Here is a 23,674-nt window from a genome sequence, read left to right on the forward strand (position 1 = left end):
GCACGGGGCTGGACCATGTGTTTCTCCTAGCTCAGCCCTGCTCCAGGTTGGGGGTTCTCCTGCTCTGGGCTGCCCTTCCTCAGATTCCATGAGCCTGGAGGTGCAGAGGTGCTCAGAGCTGGAGCCCAGGCTGAACCACCGCTCTCTGTTGGACCCTGCTGGGAGCGTGAAGGCTCTGAAGGTACCTCCTTTAAAGAGCCGGAAGGCCTTACTCGGCTAATGGCTCATTGAGTGGCTGTTTCGCTACTGTAAGTGATTTCAGTCACTAGCCCTTAATTGATGTTATCCACACAATACATATGACACAGTGTGGGAAAGTTCCTGTCCACGGAGCAGGTAGGTCTCTGGCACGGCATGCCATGCCACCCACCTTTCCCCTTCCCCCTGCTCTGCTGGACTCACCACCACTGTCCAGACCTCCTACCTGCTCTGGACAGGGGTCATTCAAAACTGGGGAACATCGAAAAACTCAGGCCATCCAAAGGGTTGAACAGCATGCAAACCACTTTGGTTGGCTTTGGGATATATGTTGACTTTCATAGCGAACAAGTTGGATGCTTATGGGAATTTGGGCCATATTAATAAAACTCACAAGAATACACTGGAAGAACTGTCCAGAATGCCCACTGGTCACCCCTTCCTGGCACAGGTGGATAGACTTACCTGTCCAATGCCCCACCTCATCAGAGCCCCTCCCCTCCGCTTCTCCTATCCTCTCCTGCTGCTGGAGTTGGCTAAGCCCCAGTGTGTGGGGAGAATAGGATTCCTGTCTGTATCCACACAACTTGAGCCCCCAAAGTGCTTCCTTTAAGTGGCCAGAAGGCCTCACACTGCCTCCGTCCCCTGATCATTGGGGCAGGCACCCCTCTTATTGGATGGGAATTATCACCCCCAACATCAGCCAGCAACATGGCTCCTGGGAGCCCCTTCTGATGAGGGCACAAGCTGCACAAAGGGAAGACAGACGTGAGGATACCTACGAGGGAGGATGCACATCAGTGACCACATCTGAAGACGCTAGGGTGACACTGACAGCTTTCCTGGAGGTGGGGAGGTGGAGGGAGGGAAATGGATGGGTGAGGATGGACGCCTCCCCAGGCTTCCAGGTGAGAGGCACAGCAGAGTTTCCTGGGTGCTGCAGGGGATGGAGAATGTGAGCCTGAAGCTTTGTTAGGGTGTGTGGTGTGTTCTGAAAGTCAGACTTTCTCCCAGACCAGCAGGGTGAGCCTTCAGGAGGCGGGGGGGGGGGAGGGCGGCGGGCTGGCTGGTTGCAACAGCTCCCTCCAACAGCATTGCTTCCTGGTCCACTTTTTCCTTCAGAGTAGTCAGGAGCAGCCAGGAGCACAGGGCTGTCTGAGGGACAGGGTGCACCAGCCAGGCCAGGCACAGAGGAGGGGTGGGATAGGAGAGTGGGAAGGGGGCTCCACCTCCTGCAGAAACTGGGGGCCCCTGGAGGATGCTTAGCAAGTAGGGAACTGAACACTGTAGGAGGGGAGAAAGAACGCAGCAAAGATGGTGGAAGAGAGGAGAAGGAACAGGCAGGAAAGTACCATTGTTCTCAGCACTTCCTTTGGCTCTTTTGAACCCCCTGGGTGAAGGCGTGCTCTGGCTAGAGGCGGGGACAGAAGTGAAGCAGAGCCGTGGCCCCGGGAGTCCCAGAGCCCACAGGCATTGAGGGCTAAGGGGATTTGACTCTGTTCCCTCCTCCCACCTACCCAGGCCCCCTGCAAAGCTTGCTCTGCAACAGGGAGAGATTAACATTTGAAATCCTGGTGGAGGGCTCCTTCCTCCACTCCCCACCCTTCACTTCCCTACAAAAAGGAAAACAGTCGTTGAAATTGAAAAATGGTGCTCAGTGAAGGGTTTAAAGACATTTTGAATTTAAAGTATATTTTAAAGGTCATTTTCAGCAGTAATTATGTTATAATGGTGGGGCTCTTAGCAAAAGGCAGTCCCCACAGTAATATCAGACCAAACAAGAATCGGAGGAGAGCTTGGATCTCCTGCAGCCCTCAGAACTAGGCTGGGCAGAGGTGAGGCGGGCAGAGAGAAAAAAAAGGGAGGCAACACATCCTCCTTTTTAGAGCCACATCTTGGTCACTGCTGGCTCTCCAGGTCCCCAGGAACAGGGAACTACACAGTTAAATCTGGCCCTGGCATGGAAGCGTCCTCCAAGATCCCTCCCAGGCTAGCCTTGTGGGCTTTGGGGGATTCACAGGACCCTCTGATGAGGCGGGTCTGGCCTCCTGTCTGACGGGACATTCTACCTCCTCCCACCCCACCCCATGTCCTTTCCTTCTGTTTCCAGACACTCATTCTGTGGCCCATCCTGGCTGCAGGCATCCCAACCCCTCCTGGAGACAAGTCCCCGGGGGTAGCATCATAGGGGAAGGCTGCCTTGGGCCCCAGCCCCATGGTAAGTGCCAGCCACCTGCCTAGGCCTCTGCCCAATGCTGCCTGACCCAGGACCAACGTTGCAAGGAGCCTTCATTTGGCGTTTCTTGCCCATCAGTTGTGCTCTGAATTTTTTTGAACAGACTGGGACATGAATACACTGGCTACTTGTCTGAACCTCACCATTTTCTACCCTGTATCCCCAACTTACAAACCCACGCACCCTGGGCTCACATTCTCCCTCAGTGAGGGCATCCATTCTTTGCCGGAAGCATCGCCCACACAGACGCTTCACACAGGCTTGTGGAAGCAATGCACTGAAAACACATGCATGAGCACCTGCTATTAATCAGACTCAAAATATTCTAGAAGGGCTGGCTGTGGGTGAGACACTGACCAGGCCCCAGGGGGTTCCATGAGACAGCAGGCTTCCAGACTATGGGGAGAAGACACTGCAGAGGGCAGTGAGGAAGGGATATAGCTGGGATTGTAGGAACAGCCAAAAGGGCCCATTGTGGGGCAGTGGATGGAGGTAACCTGGGAGGGCTTCATGCAGGAGGTGTGTGGGGCATAAATTCAAGGACAAACTGACCAAAGAATGAAGAACAAAGAGCCAAGAATAAAGAAATGAGCTTCAGCTTCAGCTTCTTTCAAGCCTTGGCCAATGCCAGTCCACCTGGGGAGAGGCAGGTTGATTTTTAGGCTTCTGCTGGGTCCCCCAGCTCAGCAGAGCCCTGGAGGTGGGGTGAGGAGCACAGAACCAGGCCTGGGGACAGCACTGTGTGGTGTCTCCCTGCCCTGAGCTGCCCTGCCGCTATGGGGTTCCTTTCGGGGAATGTAGAAGCAGAGCAGCACCCAACTAGGCGGTGCTCCCCCTTCCACCAGCCCTGGGGTGGCTCTCCGCAAAAGGGAGGCTGTCCACAAAGAAAATTGAGGGTCCAGAAGGGAGGGGGAGCAGGTGGGGGCTGGAAGTCCCAAACAGGAGCCAGCAGTGGTCCCAATTGGCCTCCACAGGAATAGGGTTCCCAGGTGGAAGCATGGCTCAGGGATGGTGGTGGCAAAGGGACCGGTGGGGACGTGGCTCAGAGCCTTGGAGGTGGCCACAGCGTGGAGGGGAGCAGGAGGAGGGGAAGGGGTGAAATATAAAAATATCCGGGAGAAGCGCAGCGCTGGGCTACAGTGTTATTAAACTAAAGCATCTTATAAAACTCGAGCCATTAATAACAGGCTGCCGCCACGTTGGGGTAATTTATTCAAATTGCGGGTCCGGGATGGAGGAGCAGATGTTTCAGAGCTGCTGGTGTCACTGAATGAGTTTCAGAGGAGGAGGGGTGGTGCCAGCATTCGCGGGGGCTTGGGGCGCCGCGCACCCTCCTTTGTCCCTCTTAGCGAATGTCTCCGCTCCACATTCCACAACACGGTGGAGACTCACCCAGTCTGCTGGAAGGGAGGAGGAAGGATCAGACTGTGGACAGCTAATTTAGGTCAGCAAGTGCCAGGATAGAAAACTAGGGTGTGGGACAGGCAGGCAGGTTCCTCTGTCTAGAGTGTAACAGCTCCCATCCCGGCCTCTGCTGGCCTCTGTACTCTGCTATCCCCTCCAGTTGAAATGCCGACTCCTACACAAAGTCACCCATGGTTTTCGCAGACCCACAGTGGGGTGGTGCTGGGAGTCAGATGGCCTGAGAATCAGATGGGCCTGGGCTCCTTCCTGAGTGCACCACCCACCAGCTGGTGACCCCAGCAAGTGAGCTCATGGGCCTCAGCGTCCTCATCTATACAATGGAGCAATGATACCTAAGTCATGGTCTGGGGGAAAAAGAAACACATTGACCCACAGGAAGGCCTTGGCCCATGCCAGAGGGCTACTAAGGTAGGTTGGTGTCTGGTATTGAACCTGATGGCCCTCACTGATGGTCAACTTAGTGCTTTGATTCTAAGTCTGTCCCTCTCTTCTAATTGTTTCCTTGGTTTTACCCTTGGCTCCAACCAAATGTAAACACCCTGAGGCCGAGAATCAAGTTGGCCTGGGAATCGGTGGCGGTATGGGGCACCCACTCTGCTTACAGCTGAGTTGGTGCACTGGACAGAAGGACAGGACCCAGTGGGCTTCTGCCCTGATGGGGAAGAGGCATCAAAGCTCGCACAGGCCTTCCCTTAGACTAAGCGCAGCCCCCTGGGTTTTGAGAAAACCTGGGTCCTGGTGGGGGGCCAGGGCCTCAGGGTCGGGATGTGGCCACAGTTTCTAGGACAGAGACTGTCAGGCAGTCCCTGAGGACTGACTGTCAAGCCCTGGGGCAGAGGGACTTCTGTAGATGGAAGCCCTCCTGCCAGATCTGCCTTCGGGCAAAGCAGAGGCGCCCGGTGAAGTCATCTTGGACTCTGTGTCACTCCCCTCCTCGTGTGTCTAATGCTGGGGCCGGGGGCACTGCTCTGCTGATGTCTTCATGCCTGTGAGTGACTCCACCTGGCTCGTGGGTGACTTGCTGTGGATGTGTTGATTTTTACTGCTTACCTCTGCCCCAGGACAGGGGACACAGAATGGGCCCAACAAATTCAGAGTGCTCTGACTCCCAACTTCAAATGTGTGAAAGGAGATTTTCTCCTCCTTCGTCTGCTTGGCAGAGCCAGGTGGCTGCTCACTGAGTGGCTTTGGGTGTGGCCCAGCCCAGTCAAGAGGTGCTCTGTGCTGCCCCTGCCTGGGGGGGGTCCCAGCCTTGTGCTTGGATTCTGGCCAATCACTGACAAGAGCCCTTCAGTGGCCCTGATGGCATGCTGTGGTGAGCGGTGAGTGGATAAAAGGAAATGTCCCAGTTGGAGGCCGACACGTCTCTTCCCATGGGGCCCGGCGCTGATGGTGCCACCAAAACGTAAGGAGAGGAGAATGGGGAGGGCCCTCTGCCCCCAACACAGCTCTGACCTGAAATGACACCGCTACAGTGATACTCCATCAGGGCGAGACTGCCAAAGCAAATTCTGCACTTGACAGGACAGCGTCGCTGCATTTCTCAAATGCTGGGGCCCAGGGAGAGGGGAGAGGAGCCATGTTTGCCACCTCTGTGGTCTGGCCACTCTAGGCATGGGGGCAGGTGGGAGTGCTGCTTGTCAGAAGCCTTGAGTGAGACAGAGGGGGCCACCAAGACCTCCCCAGGAGCGGTGAGGGAAGGTAGGTGGCTGTGACGGCAGAAGGGGGCTTGTCCTCCACTCCCAGCCTGGCTGTCCCCCAGGGTGTTCCCGGCCCACCTGGCTGTGAGGGTCAGTGGCAGCTGCCTGCCCTGTGCCTCTGCTCTGGGCAAATTGGACCTGCTCGTAGCTCAAGGTTCATTTCAAATGAAGGAGAAATCACAGCCCCACACTCGCAGGGCAATCAGCGCGCTCTGTGATGAATGGAGCCTGTGTCACTCAGCGAAAATGAATATTTCTTTGTGATAATGGCCAGATGGTAGCAACTCTCCGATCCAAATTAAAACATGCATGATAAATGCCAGGAAAACAGAGGAAGACAAAACCCCAACCTGGAGTGAATTCTCTCTATAAATCTTCCCCTGTCCCCCGCTCCCCACCCCCCCCACCACAGCGGCCCTGCTAATAGCCATTAAATTATTAAGATGTGCCGCAAGGAGAATGCCAATGTCAGTGGCATCGGCCCCACTGCCCACCCCATGCCTGTGGGCTAGGGGGTGGGGAGACGACAGAGGGGCTACTTTTAGACTGGCAGAGAGCCTGAAGGTGGGGAGGACATCTGCGTAGAGATGGGCCTCATGGTGCAAGCACAAGGAGGCTGTGGGGCCTGGTGGCCAGCCAGGTTCTGTGGAGGGCCAGACCTGGCTGCCCTCAAGGAGGGCACAGTCTCTGTGAGAGACAGGAGTTAATTGACATAAAGGCTCAGACAGAGGGCAGGGAAAGGGTTCAGAGCTGGGAAGGCCAGTGGGGACCCGCTGGACAAAGCATTGCAGTGGGGTGTGCCGTGACGAAAGCTCTGACCAACAGCATGGAGCTGGGCAGGCGGGAAGGGTCAGAGATGACTTTCTGAGGATAGACATGCGCCTGAAAGTATGTATGTTCCTGGAGGTCTGGAGGCAGCAGGTCCTGGGCAGGGCAGGGATGGCTTTGGGGCATACATTTCATAGCAATGACAGGCTCCTGAACCTATAGTCTAATTCTCCTGCCCCTGCCCAACCCCTCATGGCTGGAGGCTGCATTGGTCTCTGGTTGGTCCCTCTAATTTCCTTTCCAGTGCTCCCTGCAGGTGACCTGTCTTCCTAAGTCCAGCTTCTGTCAATCACCAACTCCCTCTCTGGTCTCGAAGACTCCCCATCATCTTCTGGAACTGCCTCCCCACCCCAAACTCCTTTGCCTGGCGTTCCCTGAAACCTCTTCTCTGGCCAGCTGGTTTCCTCCTTTTGCCCTGGGCAGGCTCTAAGCCATGGCATCTGCATTCCTGGTCTCAGCAGCTTTTCAGCCTGGAACCGCCTCCAGCAGACACTGTCCTCCAGAGAGCCTTCCCTGACTGCTCCAGTGGGCACAGGCTACCCCTCTGCCATGCACGATGTGCTGTCTCCTCTACTCATTGGATGCTCAGCATGCAGCTGGCTGATCTCCCTGCCCCCAGACTGTAAGCTTCTCTAGGGCCCAGACCACAGAAGAGGCTTGAAGACATCTCCTCCATGTACCTGTCTGTCATCGCCCATCAGCTCTCCAGGAGCAAGGACTGTCCCTCGAAGTTTAAAGTTATTTGCAACTGGCCATTTATGTGCAGGCCTCAAGCCTCCTAAGACATCGAGGCCAGTCACCCAGTGCCAGGATTTGGTGTCTAGGATGTTGGGATCATGGATTTTCCCCTGATAAGGGTCCCAGCTGATCTCTAGATTTCTGCAAAGCCTTTGTCATTGCCAGGCCCTAGACAGACAAAGCCACGACTGGTCAGGCTGGTTCTCAACCTGGGCATACATGGAGTTTCTCTACCTGCTCCTCCCAGCTGACCCTCCACACTCAGCACAGACAGGCTCATCCTGCTGCTGGCTGGGCTTGCACCTGGGCAGGTTCAGCTTCAGACCCTCTTTGAGGACACCTGGCTGGGCTTTGACCTGGGTAAGTCCAGCCTCAGACCCTCTCTGAGGACCCCTACTACCCACCCATGCCAAAGGGCATGTGGGGTAGGGGCATGAGAAGCTAAAGAGCCCAGCCTGAAAACTGAGGCAGGACCCATCCTCATCCTTAATGGATCTGATAGTTGGTATTGAAGCTGGAAGAACTTCCTCTAGGTGTCAGCACCCCAGCACAGATCCGAGGGAGGACAGCAAGACTTGGAAGACTGCCCAGAAAGACGGAGGCGCGAAGGCTGATTACTAGCCATGTGGTGTTGAGGAAGTCACCTCTCTTCTCCAAGCTCTCATTTTCCCCTCCATAAAATGGGAGTGCTCCTCACCCAATTGTGCAGGGCTGCTGTAAGGCTCAAGGCACTCTTACTGGAGGCTCTGGGGTGACTTAATGAGAGGATTGAGGCCCCACTGGCTCTATTTACTTTCCTTCCAGAGCCCTAGCAGCTGCTGCTACAGGCAGTAATTGGTCCCCATGTGCCTTGTCCTGGGCTGGGGAGGGAAAAAGCAGACCCCGCTAATGGAGGCAGGGCATGACCAGGAAGACTGGATGGGAGAACGAACTAGAGAAACAAGACTCCAGGATGGGCCTGGTAAGCTTCGGCTGGAGGATGAGAAGAGACGATGTCCCCCAAATGCAGATACTGTGTGCATGTGCATGAGCAGAGGTGTGCGTACCCTGGGATGTCAGCAGCAATGAGATTCACGGTTTCCCAAATCTGGGTCTTTCTATTCCAGAAAGTGGACCCTGTTCTTCAGCCAAACCAATTCTTCATTACTTTGAAATATCTAGGATGCCACATATTTGCCTTGCTTGTCTCTGTTTTCAAGACTTTGCCTGTGACACAGTCCAGATTTGTCCTCTCAGTAGACTTGTCATTCCCATAATCACCACCCCCAGGAAGCCTTCCTTATCCCATTCCATTCTGGTAATTCACATGCTCAATATAGCTGTGGCCCCAGGCAGTATGATTTCTATTTGCACTTGTCAATCAAACCTTGCCAGAGGTCATCACCTCTGCCACCTCCTCTCTTTTCCCATGGACTGGACTATAAAAATAAAATGACAACTTCAACAGCTGTCATCAAGGAAGATTCCACAGTTCACCAACTATGTTTCTCCCGTGGCAGCTCTGAGGGGATGTCACCATCCACTTTGCAATAGGAGTATGCAGCTCTTGGGGCAAGATAGCACTGTGAGAAGGGGATGGAATTGGGATCAGAGGGCTTGGCGGGCAGTGAAGCCCAGCCAGGTCCCTGCTCCCCGCCTGCTCTCGCTCCCTCCCTCTATCCGGTTCAGAAGGCCTAGACGACTGCTTCCAAAACTCCATTTCTATCACATAACTCTCCTGCCCAAAAGCTTTAGATGGCTTCCCTTTACCTAAATGTATCCATTTAAAGCAGCTTCTGGAAATCATTGCTCCCCACCAAAGTAGGCCCCCCATTCTGGCCTCTTGGGGTCTTCCAAGACTGCCTTAGTTCGGATTATTTTCCCACTTGGGAAGCTCTGCTCTTTGAGCTCTTCCGTGCTCAGATCCTCCTCCCCTCTGAAGGCCAGGCAGGTGCTACCACTTGTGATCTCTCTGGTTCATGCCGTCTCATCCTTCTTCCTGTCCCTCCCCCATGATCACCTGTCCCTATACACCCCGCCATTCCAGTGTTTTATCAGGCTGTTCCCAGTGCAGTGTGCCGGGTCCAGGGGAGCGCTGGATACATGACGTTCAGGGCTCACTCAGTGCCCACTTGGTACACCAGGGCTCACTCTGTGCTGTGTGGAGGACACCACCTAGCCCTGGGAGGATTGCCTGGGAACCTTCTCTCCTCTCGCCCATCTCCCAAGGAAGTAGGGGTCTCCCTCCTCCACGCTCACATAGTGGCCTGGCCAGATGGTACTGACATGGGAGTGGCGATGGGATGGGACACGAGAAGGCCGTGGTGCCTTCTCTCTGTCATTCTTATTCCTGGGCACACAGGCATGAGGCAGCTTTTAAATATCATCCAGAAGCCCATTTGCTATGATTAATATCCCATTTCCCCTGAAACAATCCTTTGCTAAATTAGCCGGGGCCAGAGGGAATTTGTCGAGGAGCTGCGAGTCTCAACTTAACTTTCCAAATGGATTAAGAAAAACTTCAAAAACAAAATGCAGATCAATCAACACCCCCTCCCGCAGCTGAAAATCTAAAGTCCATTTAAATTCAGCAGGTTTGCAGTTAATTATATTTTCGCACCTATGGCAGGAGTTACAGACGTATTTATAATGTGTGCCTGCTCCGCTGGTGCCTCTGCAGGGCCCTCCCTGGGGACTCTTCCCCACCAGCCACTTCCCTCCCCAACCACGAAGACCAATTCTTCACGCAGCTGCTGTTTGGGTCCAGTTGTGTCAATAGAAGAGGCTTCCTGGCTTTTTAAAACTTATTTTTACAAAGGGGCTTGAGAAAGAAAGGAGACAAAGATTCTCTTAAATTTTAAGTCAGAAGGGCTGGCCTGGTGGCTCACGCCTATAATCCCAGCACTTTGGGAGGCTGAGGCGGGTGGATCACCAGGTCATGAGTTCGAGATCAGCCTGGCCAAGATGGTGAAACCCCGTCTCTACTAAAACTACAAAAAATTAGCCGGGCATGGTGGCACGCGCCTGTAATCCCAGCTACTGAGAAGGCTGAGGCAGGAGAACTGCTTGAACCCGGGAGGCGGAGGTTGCAGTGAGCCAAGATCGTGCCACTGCACTCCAGCCTGGGCGACAGAGCGAGACTCCGTCTCAAAAAAAAAAAAAAAAAAAAAAAAAATTAAGTCAGAAGGAACAGGGATCTGCCCGGCGCGGTGGCTTACGCCTGTAATCCCAGCACTTTGGGAGGCCAAGGCGGGAGGATCATGAGGTCAGGAGATCAAGACCATCCTGGCTAACATGGTGAAATCCCATCTCTACTAAAAATACAAAAAAATTAGCCAGGCATGGTGGTGGGCGCCTGTAGTCCCAGCTACTCGGGAGGCTGAGGCAGGAGAATGGCATGAACCCGGGAGGCAGAGCTTGTAGTGAGTCCAGATCACGCCACTGCACTCCAGCCTGGGCTACAGAGCGAGACTCCCTCTCAAAAAAAAAAAAAAAAAAGGAACAGGGATCACTGAGAATAAAACCCCAGGGCAGAGAAACGCTGCACTGTGATCTAGGGAACCTAATGGCTGGAAATGCTAAAGCAAAAATGGCAGGGAATGTGGTCAGATAGGTGACAGAACTTCCTGACCAGCAAGGAAGCCATACCTTGGGCGAGCAACTGGGCCTGGCCAGGAGGTGTCTAATCCTTTAGCCCTTCCTAATCTTTCATACCGCATGCACAGCACCTGTCTGAGCACCGAGGACTGTCGGGCCATGCTGTCTTATGTCTCACACAAACCTCTTGTGTTGTAATGTCATTTCTTAAACATCAGCCCCCAGTAAACCTGGGATTCAAGTATACGAAAGATCTGTCAGGACATACACTTGGCGCTGGTTGATGTTCAAGGGAAAATATGCCCACCTATAGCTTGAGAAATTCAGATAGGGGATAGGACAGGACAGGCAGGCAAAGCAGGAGCCCAAGGCATGGAGAGGAGACTGAAAGAGGCTGTGGAGTTGTTTTACTTCTTAAAAATGTTTTAAAATGGAAGCTGGGTGAGAGGCAGACTCATAGGATGGGGATAGGGTAGACACAAGGGCTCCTGCCCACCCCCCAGGCCTAGGAGGTGCTGTGTCCTGGCCAACTGGGCAGGTAACTATCCCCCAATCCAAACTCCCCTTGGTTTCCTGTGATGCCTCCCCAGGACCCCTGGCCAAGGACATGGCTGTGGAAGGGCTATGGTGATGAGCTGTGGGCATCCAGGTCTGGAGCAGGGTCTGGAACAAGGATATGTGGCCCCCAAAACACATATACAGGGGCCACAAGTGGAGGCCACACACAGCCCACCTTTCAGAGGCCTCTGTGGGACAGGAAGTGTGGAGGCAGGTGGGCAGATGAGGGTGGGGTTCTCCGGCTCTGAGGGGCAGACTCCTTCTCCTTCAGTCACTGGACGCCTTCTCTCCCAGACTGCACCCTCCATGCTGGGGTGGGGTTAGCTCTGCTCATCCCAGGGTCTCCCAGGCAGAGTCCAAACCAACACCAAATCAATGGGTAAGGACATGCTGGACCTGGGAGGAGGCTCTTAGTTTCTTATGGACTCAGTGCAATTTCAGATTAATTTTCAACGTGCTGTGGTCCCAGCCCTCTGGATGTTTCTCTGCAGTCCCTCCTGCCTGGGCCGAGGGCTTCCTCAGCAGAGCTCTGAGAAGTGTCTGTGCGCCCAGAAGCTTTTGTCCAGTGAGTCACTCGCTGACTCCTAAGATCGGAAAATTGACACTTCTGTATATTGAATTTTTGTAAATCAGGGCCAGCTTGCACATCCAGTTAATCTGCATACTCGCTCAACTGCCTTCCTAGTGTGGGAGAGAATAGCTAGAAGAGTCTGGAATGGAGAAACCCACTACCGAAAGTCAGCAGTTGTGGCTAGGGGTCTCCCCAGCCATGCCCCACAGCCTGTCCCACCGCAGCCACTGGACGCTGCCCCCACCCAGGCCTGCACTCCACAGCTGGTGGCCTTTAGGCCCTTGAAGCCCTTGCAGACAACACGTTGTCTGTGTCTGTTTAGAAATAAAATAATGCTCGGAGGAGTAATGAGGAATTTAATAGGATTTTAAAAGCCGCAGGAACCAACAGGGCTACAGATGGTGGAAGGGCCGGGAGGATGCAATCGGCCACGGGTTTATGGTGGGGAACGTGGCCTCAGGGAGGGCCTGGGAGCCCAGTCACTCACATTATGTCCAATCTCATTAGCTGGCCCAGCGGTACTCCACTGCCACATCAGTGCTGGCGCAGTGAGGGGGGATGCCCTGAAGACCCTGTGAAGTGTGCTGGGAGCACCTAAAGGCTGCAGGAACGCTGGACACTTGGCCAGCAGCTGTCTCAGGGATGCCTCCCAGGCTGTCACACCTGACCCCAACCCTCTCATGCCTTCCTCGCCCTGCTGAGGTCCCACCAAAGACAGGCTGAGAGACAAGAACACAGAGACACAAGATGTGGGAGTGCAGGAAGGGAAGAAACACTGGCTTCCGGCCACGTGGTGGCTCACGCCTATAATCTCAGCACTTTGGGAATCTGAGGCAGGTGGATCATTTGAGGTTAGGAGTTCAAGACCAGCCTGGCCAACATGGCAAAATCCCTTATCTACTAAAAATACAAAAAAAAAAATTTGCTGGGCATGGTAGCAGGCACCTGTAATCCCAGCTACTCTGGAGGCTGAGGCAGGAGGATCGCTTAAACCTGGGAGGCGGAGGTTGCAGTGAGCCTAGATCGCACCACTGTGCTCCAGCCTGGGTGACAGAGTGAGACTGTCAAGAAAGAAAGAAAGAGAGAGAAAGAAAGAAAGAAAGAGGGAGAAAAAGAGAGAGAAAGAAAGAAAGAAAAAGAAAGAAAGAAAGAAAGAAGACAGAAAGAAAGAAAGAAAGAAGAAAGACAGAAAAGGAAAGAAAGAAACATGGGCATGGGCTCCCAGGTCTAGATACGGAGGCCAAGGGAGGAAGGTGAGCAATTCTGCAGGACTTGGGGAGGGGAGGGTAACATAAAAGAGGTTCATTTACCCTCTGAAACTTCCCAGGGGGTCTGCAGATAGCTTACTGCCACCACCTTGCCTGGGCCCCCTTCCTGGCTGGTGCCCCAGGCTGCTCCCCTTTCCGTCCTCCAGCCTCCCCTGCAGCTCGTGGGGGGAACAACAGGACATTCTCACGGCCAGCTCAGCCCTGCCTGCCTTCACCTGCCCGCCTTGCTTTTCCTGGGTTCAGTTCTCAGCTGCCTGCTTTGCTGATCTGCCCTGGGCCTGATAGAAGCCCCTGAAGGAAAACAGGCTCCTATTGACCAGGGAGAGACTCGGGAGCCCCTCAGTGGTGGGACCTCCAGCCCGGGCCTCACTTGCCACAGCCAGAAGTGTGTTGTCGGCCGGTGGTTTCATCTGGCAGCTTCTCTATGCAATCGGGCCCGATTCTGCTGTGCAGGTGGCCACCTGTGTGTGTCTGTGTGTCTGTGTGTCTGTGTGTCGTGTGCTTTTCAGTTCTGGGTTCCTGGAGAGGGTGGCAGACCCTGGAAGGTGGTTTTCTTTCTTGCTGTGTTCCCTCTGGATGGACTCCCCAGTGCTAGACCCACCCCCTCCCAAGCCTGTGCCTTGGGAGACAAGAGTTGGGCCTGTTATCCCCAAGGCCCTGCTGAACAGAGCTTCCACTTGGTTCTCAAGTGGCCACTGGGTAGAAAGAGACAAAGGGACCCCACAGGACAGACAGAGACAGAGGCAGACACAGGCCCAGAAACACGGACAAGATGAGCACGGGCAGGTGGCAGCCCCTAGGGGGTCCTCAAGTCCCCTCTTTCCCAGGACTCTCCTCCCAACTCTTCATGGTTTTTAACTTCTCCCCAGCCAGCCACCTTGCTGGCTTTTCTGTCATTTTGTGTTGATGAAATAAAACCTGGTGGCCCCAGTCTGTGCCCCACCCCAGCCAGCATCATCAAAGACCGTCCCCACCTCCTAGCAGTAACCATCACACTGGGGTTTAGCCAAAGTGGGCCTTGTCTGCTCTGTGTCTGGAGGAGCCCAGGGTGCTGCCACACATTTTCCCATGGAGCACCCCTCAGTGTGCCATGCACTCATGGTCACTGACAGAGGCACTGCAGACACACGCCCAGTTCCACACACGCACCCAGGGAGGCGGGAAAGAAACGTCCTCCCCAGGGACACAGGGGAGATAGCACGCATCTGCAGTCTGCTATACCTGACCCAGGTATCAGCCACTCATCCCCTCCTTCAGGGCCCCTGTCTGGCTGCTGATCCTCTTCGGCCCACTGAGCGGGGTGGGCACACACCTCCGTTCAGCCCAGGATCTTCCCAAGCAAGCTGGCTGCGTGAGGCCACAGTAGTCAGAGCCTCTACCTCCTCATGTCTGACTCCCTGAAAGGAGGCCCTACAACCTGGCTGCAGGAGGTACCTTGGTCGGGGGACTGTCGTGTCACCTGGACTGAGACCTGGGAGGAGAGGAAGTGGTCAGGGCTGCAGGGCAGCTTCCTAGGGACACCCATGGAGACTCCATTTAGAAACTGAGCATGAGCCAGCTTTGGGGTCTTGGGGTGGGGTGTGTCTGCCTGCCAGGAGGCACAGGACACTGCAGCGCATGCCCTAGGGAGGTATCATCACCATGTTCAAGGCAGGCAGGGAGGGGCCTGCTCTCCACCTGGCTCTGTCCCCAGCCAGCATCACTGGTTAATGAATTGGTTTGCTTACATTGGGGGTAAATCTGAGTTTAAATACAACTTGTTCCAGTGTGCTCTTGGGGATAACTGGATCCCCCAGGCAGACAGATGTCTCCTGGGGAGGCTCTTCTTTGGCCTTCCTTCCCTACTTAATTGGAACCCCAGCTCCTGGTGGTGGTAGCAGGGGCCCTCTCTCTTCTCTTCCTGCCCAGGGACATTCCAGCCCTCTCTCTGTCTGTGATCTCTTACCCAGGATCAGTGCTCCTGCTTCCAATGGTGACAAGCCCAACCCCTTGGCCTTGTGTTCAAGGCCCCATTTTAACTTTGTGTCCTCACTGTATCCCAGCTCTCCACCTCTTGATCTAATTCCTAATTCCCACTTCCTCCAGGAAGCCCTTCCTGCTTGCTCCAGGCCACAGTGAATTCTCTCTTCTCCGACCCACTCCTACCCTGGTCTTTCATGTCTCATGAATAGGTCTGGGAGCTCCTTGTCCAGCCTAGCCTTGCCTCCCTCACCTGGAACCCTGCTCCTCTCACTTCAGCCACCTTGAGAATGGGCCTAAAGGTGAGACAAATGTCTGTGGTGCCTTCTCACTGCCCCTAGGCCACCCAGAGACCGAGAAGCCCTCCTGGGAGTGAGAGGAATATAGGTAACCTGGGTTCTGGTGGCTGACAGGTAGGAGTTGGAATTTTGGTTCTGCCACTTTCTGTCTGTGTGCTCTGGAACAAGTTATCTAGCTTCTCTGTGCCTTGGTTTGTACCTTTAAGTGGGGCCAAGAACATCCATACTTTGAGGTTGCTGTATAAATTAAACATATTTCCGGCCGGGCACGGTGGCTTATGCCTATAATCCCAGCACTTTGGGAGGCCAAGGCAGATGGATCACCTGAGGTCAGGAGTTCGAGACCAGCCTGGCCAACATGGTAAAACCCCATCTCTACTAATAATACAAAAATTAGCTAGGCGTGGTGGCGCACGCTTGTAATCCCAGCTACTCCGGAGGCTGAGGCAGGAGAATCACTTGAACCCAGGAGGCAGAGGTTGTAGTGAGCCAAGATCGTGCTATTGCACTCCAGTCTGGGCAACAAAAGCAAAGTTTCATCTCAAAAACAAAACAAAACCATATTTCCATAAAATCCCTAACACTCAGTCAGTGTTCTGTAAATAACAGCTTTGTGGATAATGACTCCTGAGACCCCCAGATGGAGGCCCAGAGAAGGTGGTGTGCCTGAGCTGGAGCTCATTCCGGATAAGAACCTTCCACAAGAACAAGAACTGCATCCTATACTCTTCCTGGACTCTTCCTGGTGCTTGCTCCAGCCAAGCACTCAGCCAGCTCCACTTCCCTCTGTACCTGTATCTCCACTCCAACCCCTCCAGAGGCAAGGCTGGCACTGCCCTCACACCAAAGAAAAAAGAGCTCCCTGAACTGCTCCTGATAGGACGGTGGCCTGTCAGCCTCAGCCAGCAATCCATGCGTGTCAGAGACAGGAGCCGTGAAAGTTACAAAGCCTCTCCTGTGCACACAGACCTGACAACTCTCCGCCATGCCCATCCCTAGACACCCCCACACCTCATGCGTGTGGGTGGATGTGACTGGGAATGTGTCTAGAGGCCTGAGGTGGGGGATGAGAAGGTGGAACCACGATATGGCCATGCAGTGGGCTGCAGCCTGCTCTGTGCTGGGCGAGGTGGAGAGAAGCCTTCCTCCTGCTCCCTGGCCAAAGGCCCCGCATGTTCCCCAAATCCTAAGCAGATAAGACATCTTTCTGTGCTACTTATGAGCATTCAAGTGTGCCTGGAAGGCAGCTGGGGATGGGTGTCCTGTGTCCTCTGGGTTTTGGGGACTCGTAACCTGGCTCACTGCTGAGCCAGGGCTGGGGCTGACCGTGCCCCTCCTTCTGCGGCCACTGCCGGCTTCTGCTCCCCTCGCACCACTGTGCCGCAGTCTTCCCTCACCCACTGTCTTCAAGGCCTCGCTCCCCCTCCTCCTCCTGCCGCTTAACCCCTCACCTCTCTACTTTTCTCACCTCCTTCCCTTCTCTCCTCTCCTCCTGCCCGCTGCTGTCATGCCACCTCCTCCACCCCTCTCCCATTCCTTCTTTCCATTCCCCTCTCCTGTTGCCTATTTCTTTAATCTTTTAAAATGTTCACTTCTCCCCCCTTCTCCTTCTCCCCAGAAGTATTTAATGGCTATTAAATTATTTTAAACTAACTTTCTTTAAAAAAAACCACACAGCTTGGTGATAGTGCTGACTCAGGGCCATCTCACTGTTTAATATTGAATATGCAATTAATAGATAGATGTTTAGGTTTGGCTTTCCCCCCACCTCCCCCCACCCCCCACCCCCCACTTTCTACTGCAAGAAGAATAAATTGCTGATTAATCTGGTTCGGGGCGAGTGTCAGCCACAGGAGATATATGGGGGAAAGCCGATGAGGTTAGCATCTTGGAATCAGAAAGCTATTGCCTCTGAGGCAAGTTCAGGGAGAGAAAGGTTTGAGTTAGAGCCCAGCACGGCCTTGCTGGGCAGAGGGGATTCCAGACATCCCTCTCCAGTGCTGGAGAAAACGGCCTGGACTCTGACCTGCCTGCTCCGCACCAGATGGCGCCTCCTTGTGGCCCACAGAGGCCTGGGTCGGTGGCCCTTGTTCATGCCATACCCCCTTCTCAAGCTGTGGGATCTCCCACCTTCAAGACAAGAAGTGCCACCTCCCCTGAGGCCTCTGGCTGCCCCTACCTGGGGGATCTCCTCTCCGGAACTGCTGCTGGCACCTACTATCCCAGCTTTCCTGCCCATCCGTGAGAGCTTCCCTGTGCCACTGCCTCCTGGCCGGGCCGTGTGAACTGGGGGCTGCAGGTGAGTCACTGTGTGCCTGGGTGATGGTCTCCAGGAGAAACCCCTCGCACTGCTGTGGGCCTCACGTGCCCTGGACGAGGCTGAGTAAGGATGGCACTCCTCTCACTGCCAAGGAAAGGACAGGAGCAGGCAGCACAAACCATATGGGCTTTGCTCACGTGGGCCCCTCACGCCTGAAGCATCTCTAACCCTCAACCAACTGGACCTCGACTACCGGGGTCCTTAGGACAGGAGCACTCCATGGGTGTGAGGAGGTGCATCTGTGCCCTGGGGCATGGGATCCCTTCAGGCAGCACCAAGACACCAGCCGAAGCCCTAGTGGGTAGGATCTGAGGTCTGGGTTGGGAGGGGGCCTGAGTCCTAGAGGCCTTGTGCCTGGGTCAGTGCCCTGCTGGGGCAGGAGGGCAGATGCCTGACTGAGGGGATGAAGGAGTGTTCTGAGCAGGCCCAGGACCCAAGGATGAACAGATCACTAGTGGCCACACCACAGCACCCTCCAGGACAACTGGCTCTCCAAATTTGCAAGTAGCTTTCGCCTACTCGACATTTAGCCCTTGATTTCCCGGTAAACTTTCTGAGGAAACGAGGGGGAGGGAAATTCCTCGGTTCCTGGCTGATCTAACCAGCAGGGAGAAACCCAGAGCACTGGGCCTGGGCCTGGGCCTGGGCCTGGGCAGGGGAGGGTGGTGAACACGGACACTTGGGCCAGAGCCCAGGGCATGGCAGGGTTGGCAGAAGCCAAGAGCTCCTGGCCAGGAGGTGGAGGGCAGCTGCGACTGGCTGTCCCATCTTAACTACCTGGGCCCTCATGCTGGACACCCCAGCCCTGGCGGGAGGAAGGGTAAGCTGGGGCCACCTTGGAGGCTGTACCTAATGTCACCTTCTCAGGGCAACAAAAGGCCCCAACTCTGGCTGGGCGCGGTGGCTCACGCCTGTAATCCCAGCACTTTGGGAGGCCGAGGCGGGCAGATCACAAGGTCCGGAGATTGAGACCATCCTGGCTAACACAGTGAAACCCCGTCTCTACTAAAAATACAAAAATTAGCTAGGCGTGGCGGCATGTGCCTGTAGTCCCAGCTGCTGAGGAGGCTGAAGCAAGAGAATGGGGTGAACCTGGGAGGCGGAGCTTGCAGTGAGCCAAGATCACGCCACTGCACTCCAGCCTGGGCGACAGAGTGAGACTCCATCTCAAAAAAATAAAAAAATAAAAAGGCCCCAACTCCTTACGCTCCCCTTGGTGGCCTCATGGGTGTTCTCAATTTTTCTAAACCCTTTCCGGGCTGCTCCTGTCTCTGGCGAAAGAGCGGCCAAGGTGTCTCCCATTGTGGGAGGAGGCTGGAGGTAGGGAGCCACCGCCCATCTGTCCTCTGGGAGTGTTTCACTTCTGTATGGCTGTTTGGCTCACTGCCTGGCTGTGCCTCTGTGGGAACTTGGGCTGGGGCCCCTAGCTGGTGGAGAGGACAGAGTCTCTACTCGGGGGTCCTTCACCTGCTCGGAGCCTCCGTTTGGCCCCTTTCCCCTGGGAAGTGGCTGAGAGCTCAGTTTAGAGCAACGTCTGGGCAGGGCCCGGGGGGATGAGGCTCAGTGTGAGTGCCAGGGGCTAGTGATCAGGAAGGACAATGGCCCCCTCCCAAGGAGGTGGGACAGGAAGGGGGCACCTGGCAGGGGCCTGCACATTCTTCTACCCTATGGGGCTGGTGAGTCTGTTTCTCTCCCACAGGTGAGGTGTGATGGGCTCTGTATCCTTGGGGCAGTTTGTTTCGGGAGGAGCTGGTGCCCGGGTAGGGGAGGCCTGATCTTGGATGCTGGATGTATTTTCTTTGCCACGTCTTTGCCTTTCATTTTCTTTTAATGTCAGAGTATGTTTGAATCTCATCTAGGGGAGCCTAGGGCCAGGGCTGTGCCTAGGGTGGGCCCTGGTTACTCCTGTGGCTGGGATGGGGGGGGGGCAGTACAGACACATAGGCACTGTGCCAACAGGATGCTGTTACTTGGTGACGGAGCTGCCCCTGGCTGGCCATCTGCCTGACCCTTCCAGCGGTGAGCCTCAAGGTGCTGCATTCCCTTACCCAGGCTCTCCACAGCCAGTCTCCAGTGGGCTCCACATTCTGGGACAAGCGTCTGCGGAGTGAGGCTGTGTCCTTCCCCTCTGTCCCTTTCCAGACACCTGTCTGACTGCCTGCCTCTATCTCCAGGATCTCTGCCTCAGTGCTGGCCTTGAGTGCCCACACTCCCATGGACCACTCAGATTTGCCTCCTATGGCCTGAATCCTTCTACAGCACAGCTGCGACCACTTCCTGTCTCCCTTCTGACTGCACAAGCCCCATCACGGTGGGGTTTTCCTTGGCCACACCGAGGTGGGCACACCCTTTTGGGTGTTTTAATGGAGGGGAGAAGAATATCCTGGGACATGGCACTTGTTTACTCTGAGAGGCACAAACCCCACCGTCTGAGGACCCCGAACACCCCCCTTCCCCCCTGTCTCTCTCCACACCAGTCACCCAGAGCTCCAAAGCTCTGTCCCCAACCCTCAGCCACGAGATCCCCAGAGGGGCAAGAGGAGGAGGCGGGGAGTCGCTGCATCGCATTGCTGCATCGGGAAAAGGAGGGAGGAGTGAGAGGGGGAGGGGGAGGGGCAGAGACAAGTGGGCCCTCACGTGAAGGGGGCTGGCGCAGGCAGCTACTACCTCCTCGGCTCTCGCTGTCCGCAGGCTTCACCTGGATCGGCCGGTTCATCTGCAACAGAGCACAGGGGGACAGCATTATAGCAGGCCTGCAGGTGAGGGGACAGACACCCAGCACTCAGGTGCACAGGTGGATGTGAGTATACAGACTGCACCCACAGACACACGCTCCCACACGCTGTTGCAAGCACACACACCTTCACCAAAGTGCTGCCCGTCTCCCCTCGACGGCACGGCCCCATGGCCCCATTCTTTCAGGGGGGTGTCTCTGGACAGGAGACCTTGAGATGCCTCCTCCTCCTACTCCGAGCAGCTCCTGCTAGCCTTTGATATCAGAATCTGAGGTTGACAGAAATGCTGGCCTGTCCCTCTGCATCACACAGGCCTTTGTGTCCCCAAAGCACACCCTTGGCTCAGCCCTGGTTCACTCAAGCATCTGCCTTTATGGAAATGAGCTGGTCGCTGGCTGCAGATGGACCCCACCCAGGCCAGGGCATCCAGCTTCATCCCAGCCCATACCAGCTCGCAGAAGTGGCCTGTGGGTCAGGCGTGGCCAAGTCTCTGGGCCGTCCAGCTCCATGGTTAAAGCAGAGCTCAGGGCTGGGGCTCCCGATTGCAGCCAGGGCCGTTCTCTCAGGGAGCGCGTAGAGTGGGCACAGCTACTTGTCCCCTGTGGTGTCCGGGTGCCAGGAGGACAGGAGAGCAACGCCTGACTCCCCTAGCCACCGGCATCTCTCTTCCCTCTCGGGGATCTGTGTCAATGGCCCATTCAGGCCACTAGGGGTCTCTGGATTCCAAGCATCCCGGGCTTGGCTGCCTGGCTTCAAGGCTCACCGGGAGGTACCAGGGTGGGCTCTACAGCCAGGAGGTCTCAGAGTGGTTTAAGCATGAGGAGGATCACGCAAGCGGATTTTGACCTGATGTCTTCACCAGTGCTTCTGCCCTTACGCACCTCCCTGAGCCCTTCTTGCATCTGCATTTCTCTCACAAACTCAGACTCAGAGAGGCAGTGGGGCAGGTACAAACACCCCCATTTTAGAGATGGAGAGGCTGAGGCCAAGAGGCATTCAGGTACTTCCCAAGGCCACCACGTGGCAGGACATGGCTGGGAAGTGGGGCCTGTGGAGTGATTTCTGCATGTCTGTCCTGCGCTTTGAGACCTTCCGTTGCCAATTCCCTCCCGTACAGCGGCTGGACCAGCCAGTCACAAGCTTCCTCCTACCTTCTGCTCTAGGACTTGAAGTGAGTTTTGGCTGCATCAAGACAACTGGGTGGGGGAGTATGGGTGCCTGTGACTCAGCAAGGTGAACACGAGGCCAGTGGAAGGGCAGAGCCGCGGCCGGGAAGGACAGAGATGGGAGGCAGGACGCAGCCGACAAGGAAGGAGGCACAGGTAGCCAGAGGCAGCAGGGGAGGATGCCAGGGCCAGCCCACCGAGAGGGGCCAGGGTGTCATTGTTCACCACCAGGTCCCCACTTGACATCCCTTATGGAGTTGAGGGGAAGCAAGGTGCTTTGTTCCCAAGCCCTGGCAGCAGAGAATACTGCCATGTTACAGCAAATTCCAATCACAGGGAGAAGGAGGAGGAACGTAATGAAGTTCCTGGGTTCCCTGTGAACCAGCTCCTTTCCAGTCTTTGAGGGAAGGATCCAGAAGGCCGCCCAGGCATCTGGCTATGGGAGAGGGCCTCCAGGAGGGAGCCAGGTTGCTCCTGGTTCCCTGTCCAGTACTGTTTGGGACTCAGCATCTCACCCTTTCCTAGGCTGCCGTGTCCTCCTGGAATGCCCCACCCACCTAGCCTCCCCTTCCCTGAAACCTGCAGCATTTTTCTCCCCTAAACAGGTCTTAAGGACTGACCTGGACCCAGTTCCAGCCCTGATGCTCTCTTGGACAGATTTCTACAGCTTTTCTGCTTATGTAATTTTACAATTCTCTGAGGTAGGGATTATTATATCCATCTTTTCAATGAGAAGAACAAAGCACTGAGGAGCGGCAGAGCTGGGATTCAGCCAGGATGAGTAGGCACACGAGTGCTACCAATACAATGGCCTTTGGCTTTGTCATATTTTATCTCAGTTGACCTCAGCTGCTCCAGGAGGAGAGGACCAAGGAGGAAGTAAGTGGGAAAAATACCCATCCCATAAAGGGAGATTGAAGCCAGGTTCCTTGGCCCAGCAAATCAAGTATCTTTTCTGCCTGACCACCCCACAAAATCTGGCCCCACCACCTCTTGTACCACTCCTACTGCACATCCTGGCACCTCCCTCCCCCACGTCCATTCCCTGGGCCTTCAAGCTCCCTGCTGTCCCTCCCAGCCTCCTCCTCTTGACAGTCTATTCATTCTTTGAGCCTAGTCCACTTGGCTTCTGTATGGACTGAAGTGTGTCCCCCCAAAATTCATATGGTGAAGCCCTAACCCCCACTGTGACTGTATTTGGAAATAGTACCTTTAAGGAGGTACTTAAGGTTGAGTGGAGTTATAAGAGTAGGGCCCTCATCCCATATGATTGGTGTCCTCACAAGAAGAGGAAGAGACACCAGGGATGTGCACACAGAGAGAAGACCATAGGAGGACACAGCAAGAAGGCCGCCGTCTTCAAGCCAGGAAGAGAGCCCTCACCAGAAACTAATCCTGCCCACACCTTGATCTTGGACTTTCAGCCTCTGGAGCTGTGAGAAATACATTCCCATTGTTTAAGCCATCTGGTCTATGGTACTTTGCTATGACAGCTCTAGCCAACAAATAAGCCCCCTAGTTCATGAAACCTGGTTGGTACCCCATTGGGAAGGGTACTACAAGGAGCTCCCTGTTTTCCATTAAAAAGGTACACTCAAGGCTGGAAATTGACTTGCAAATGGGGGTGGTGCTTAGGCGGCCCAGGCCTCCCCAAGGATCCATAACACCCCTGAGAACAGGAACAACTGCTATACTCATCGCATTGCTAGATCATCACAACTTCTCCTGTGATGTATGCAAATAGATTATCTCTAACTTCAGTCAAGGAAATGGAGTTTCAGACAGGTTAAGAAGTTAGCCTGAGGTCACAAAGGTTGTAAATGGTGATATCAAGATGAACCCAGGACTCCTGACATCTGCCTACTCATTTAGGAGATGCTGGGAGCAGGTGGAATGGGCTTGGGATGGTCCAGGAAAGTTCCAAGCAGAGGCCAGGAGTGTGGGGGAAAGAGAGGAGAGCAGGGAGCCACATGGGAAATTCAGGCTTCCCCTGCAAGGATGGGAGGAAGGCCTGGCTGAGAAGGGGCAGGCACAGGGTTGTGAACCAGAATCTGTTGGGCTTTGCCGCTCTGTCCCAGCTGGGCAGTGAGGCCATTC

At 55.0% G+C, this 23,674-nt stretch overlaps 1 protein-coding gene across 50 annotated transcripts in view; it reads right to left on the reverse strand.

The window, feature by feature from the left end:
* Positions 1–23,674, reverse strand: part of CELF4 (CUGBP Elav-like family member 4) — a 324,294-nt gene that overhangs the window by 60,217 nt on the left and 240,403 nt on the right. For 25 of the 50 annotated variants that reach the window (XM_063653557.1, XM_063653555.1, XM_063653556.1 and 22 more), the window contains exon 3: positions 20,344–20,392. In XM_063653557.1, coding sequence (XP_063509627.1) covers positions 20,344–20,392 — 49 coding nt within the window. Of the gene's footprint in view, positions 1–20,313; positions 20,393–23,674 lie in introns of all 50 variants that reach the window. The other 25 variants (XM_063653552.1, XM_063653553.1, XM_063653550.1 and 22 more) reach the window with 1 other exon arrangement.

Source organism: Pongo pygmaeus, chromosome 17 (assembly GCF_028885625.2).
Source record: "Pongo pygmaeus isolate AG05252 chromosome 17, NHGRI_mPonPyg2-v2.0_pri, whole genome shotgun sequence".
NCBI lineage: Eukaryota > Metazoa > Chordata > Mammalia > Primates > Hominidae > Pongo > Pongo pygmaeus.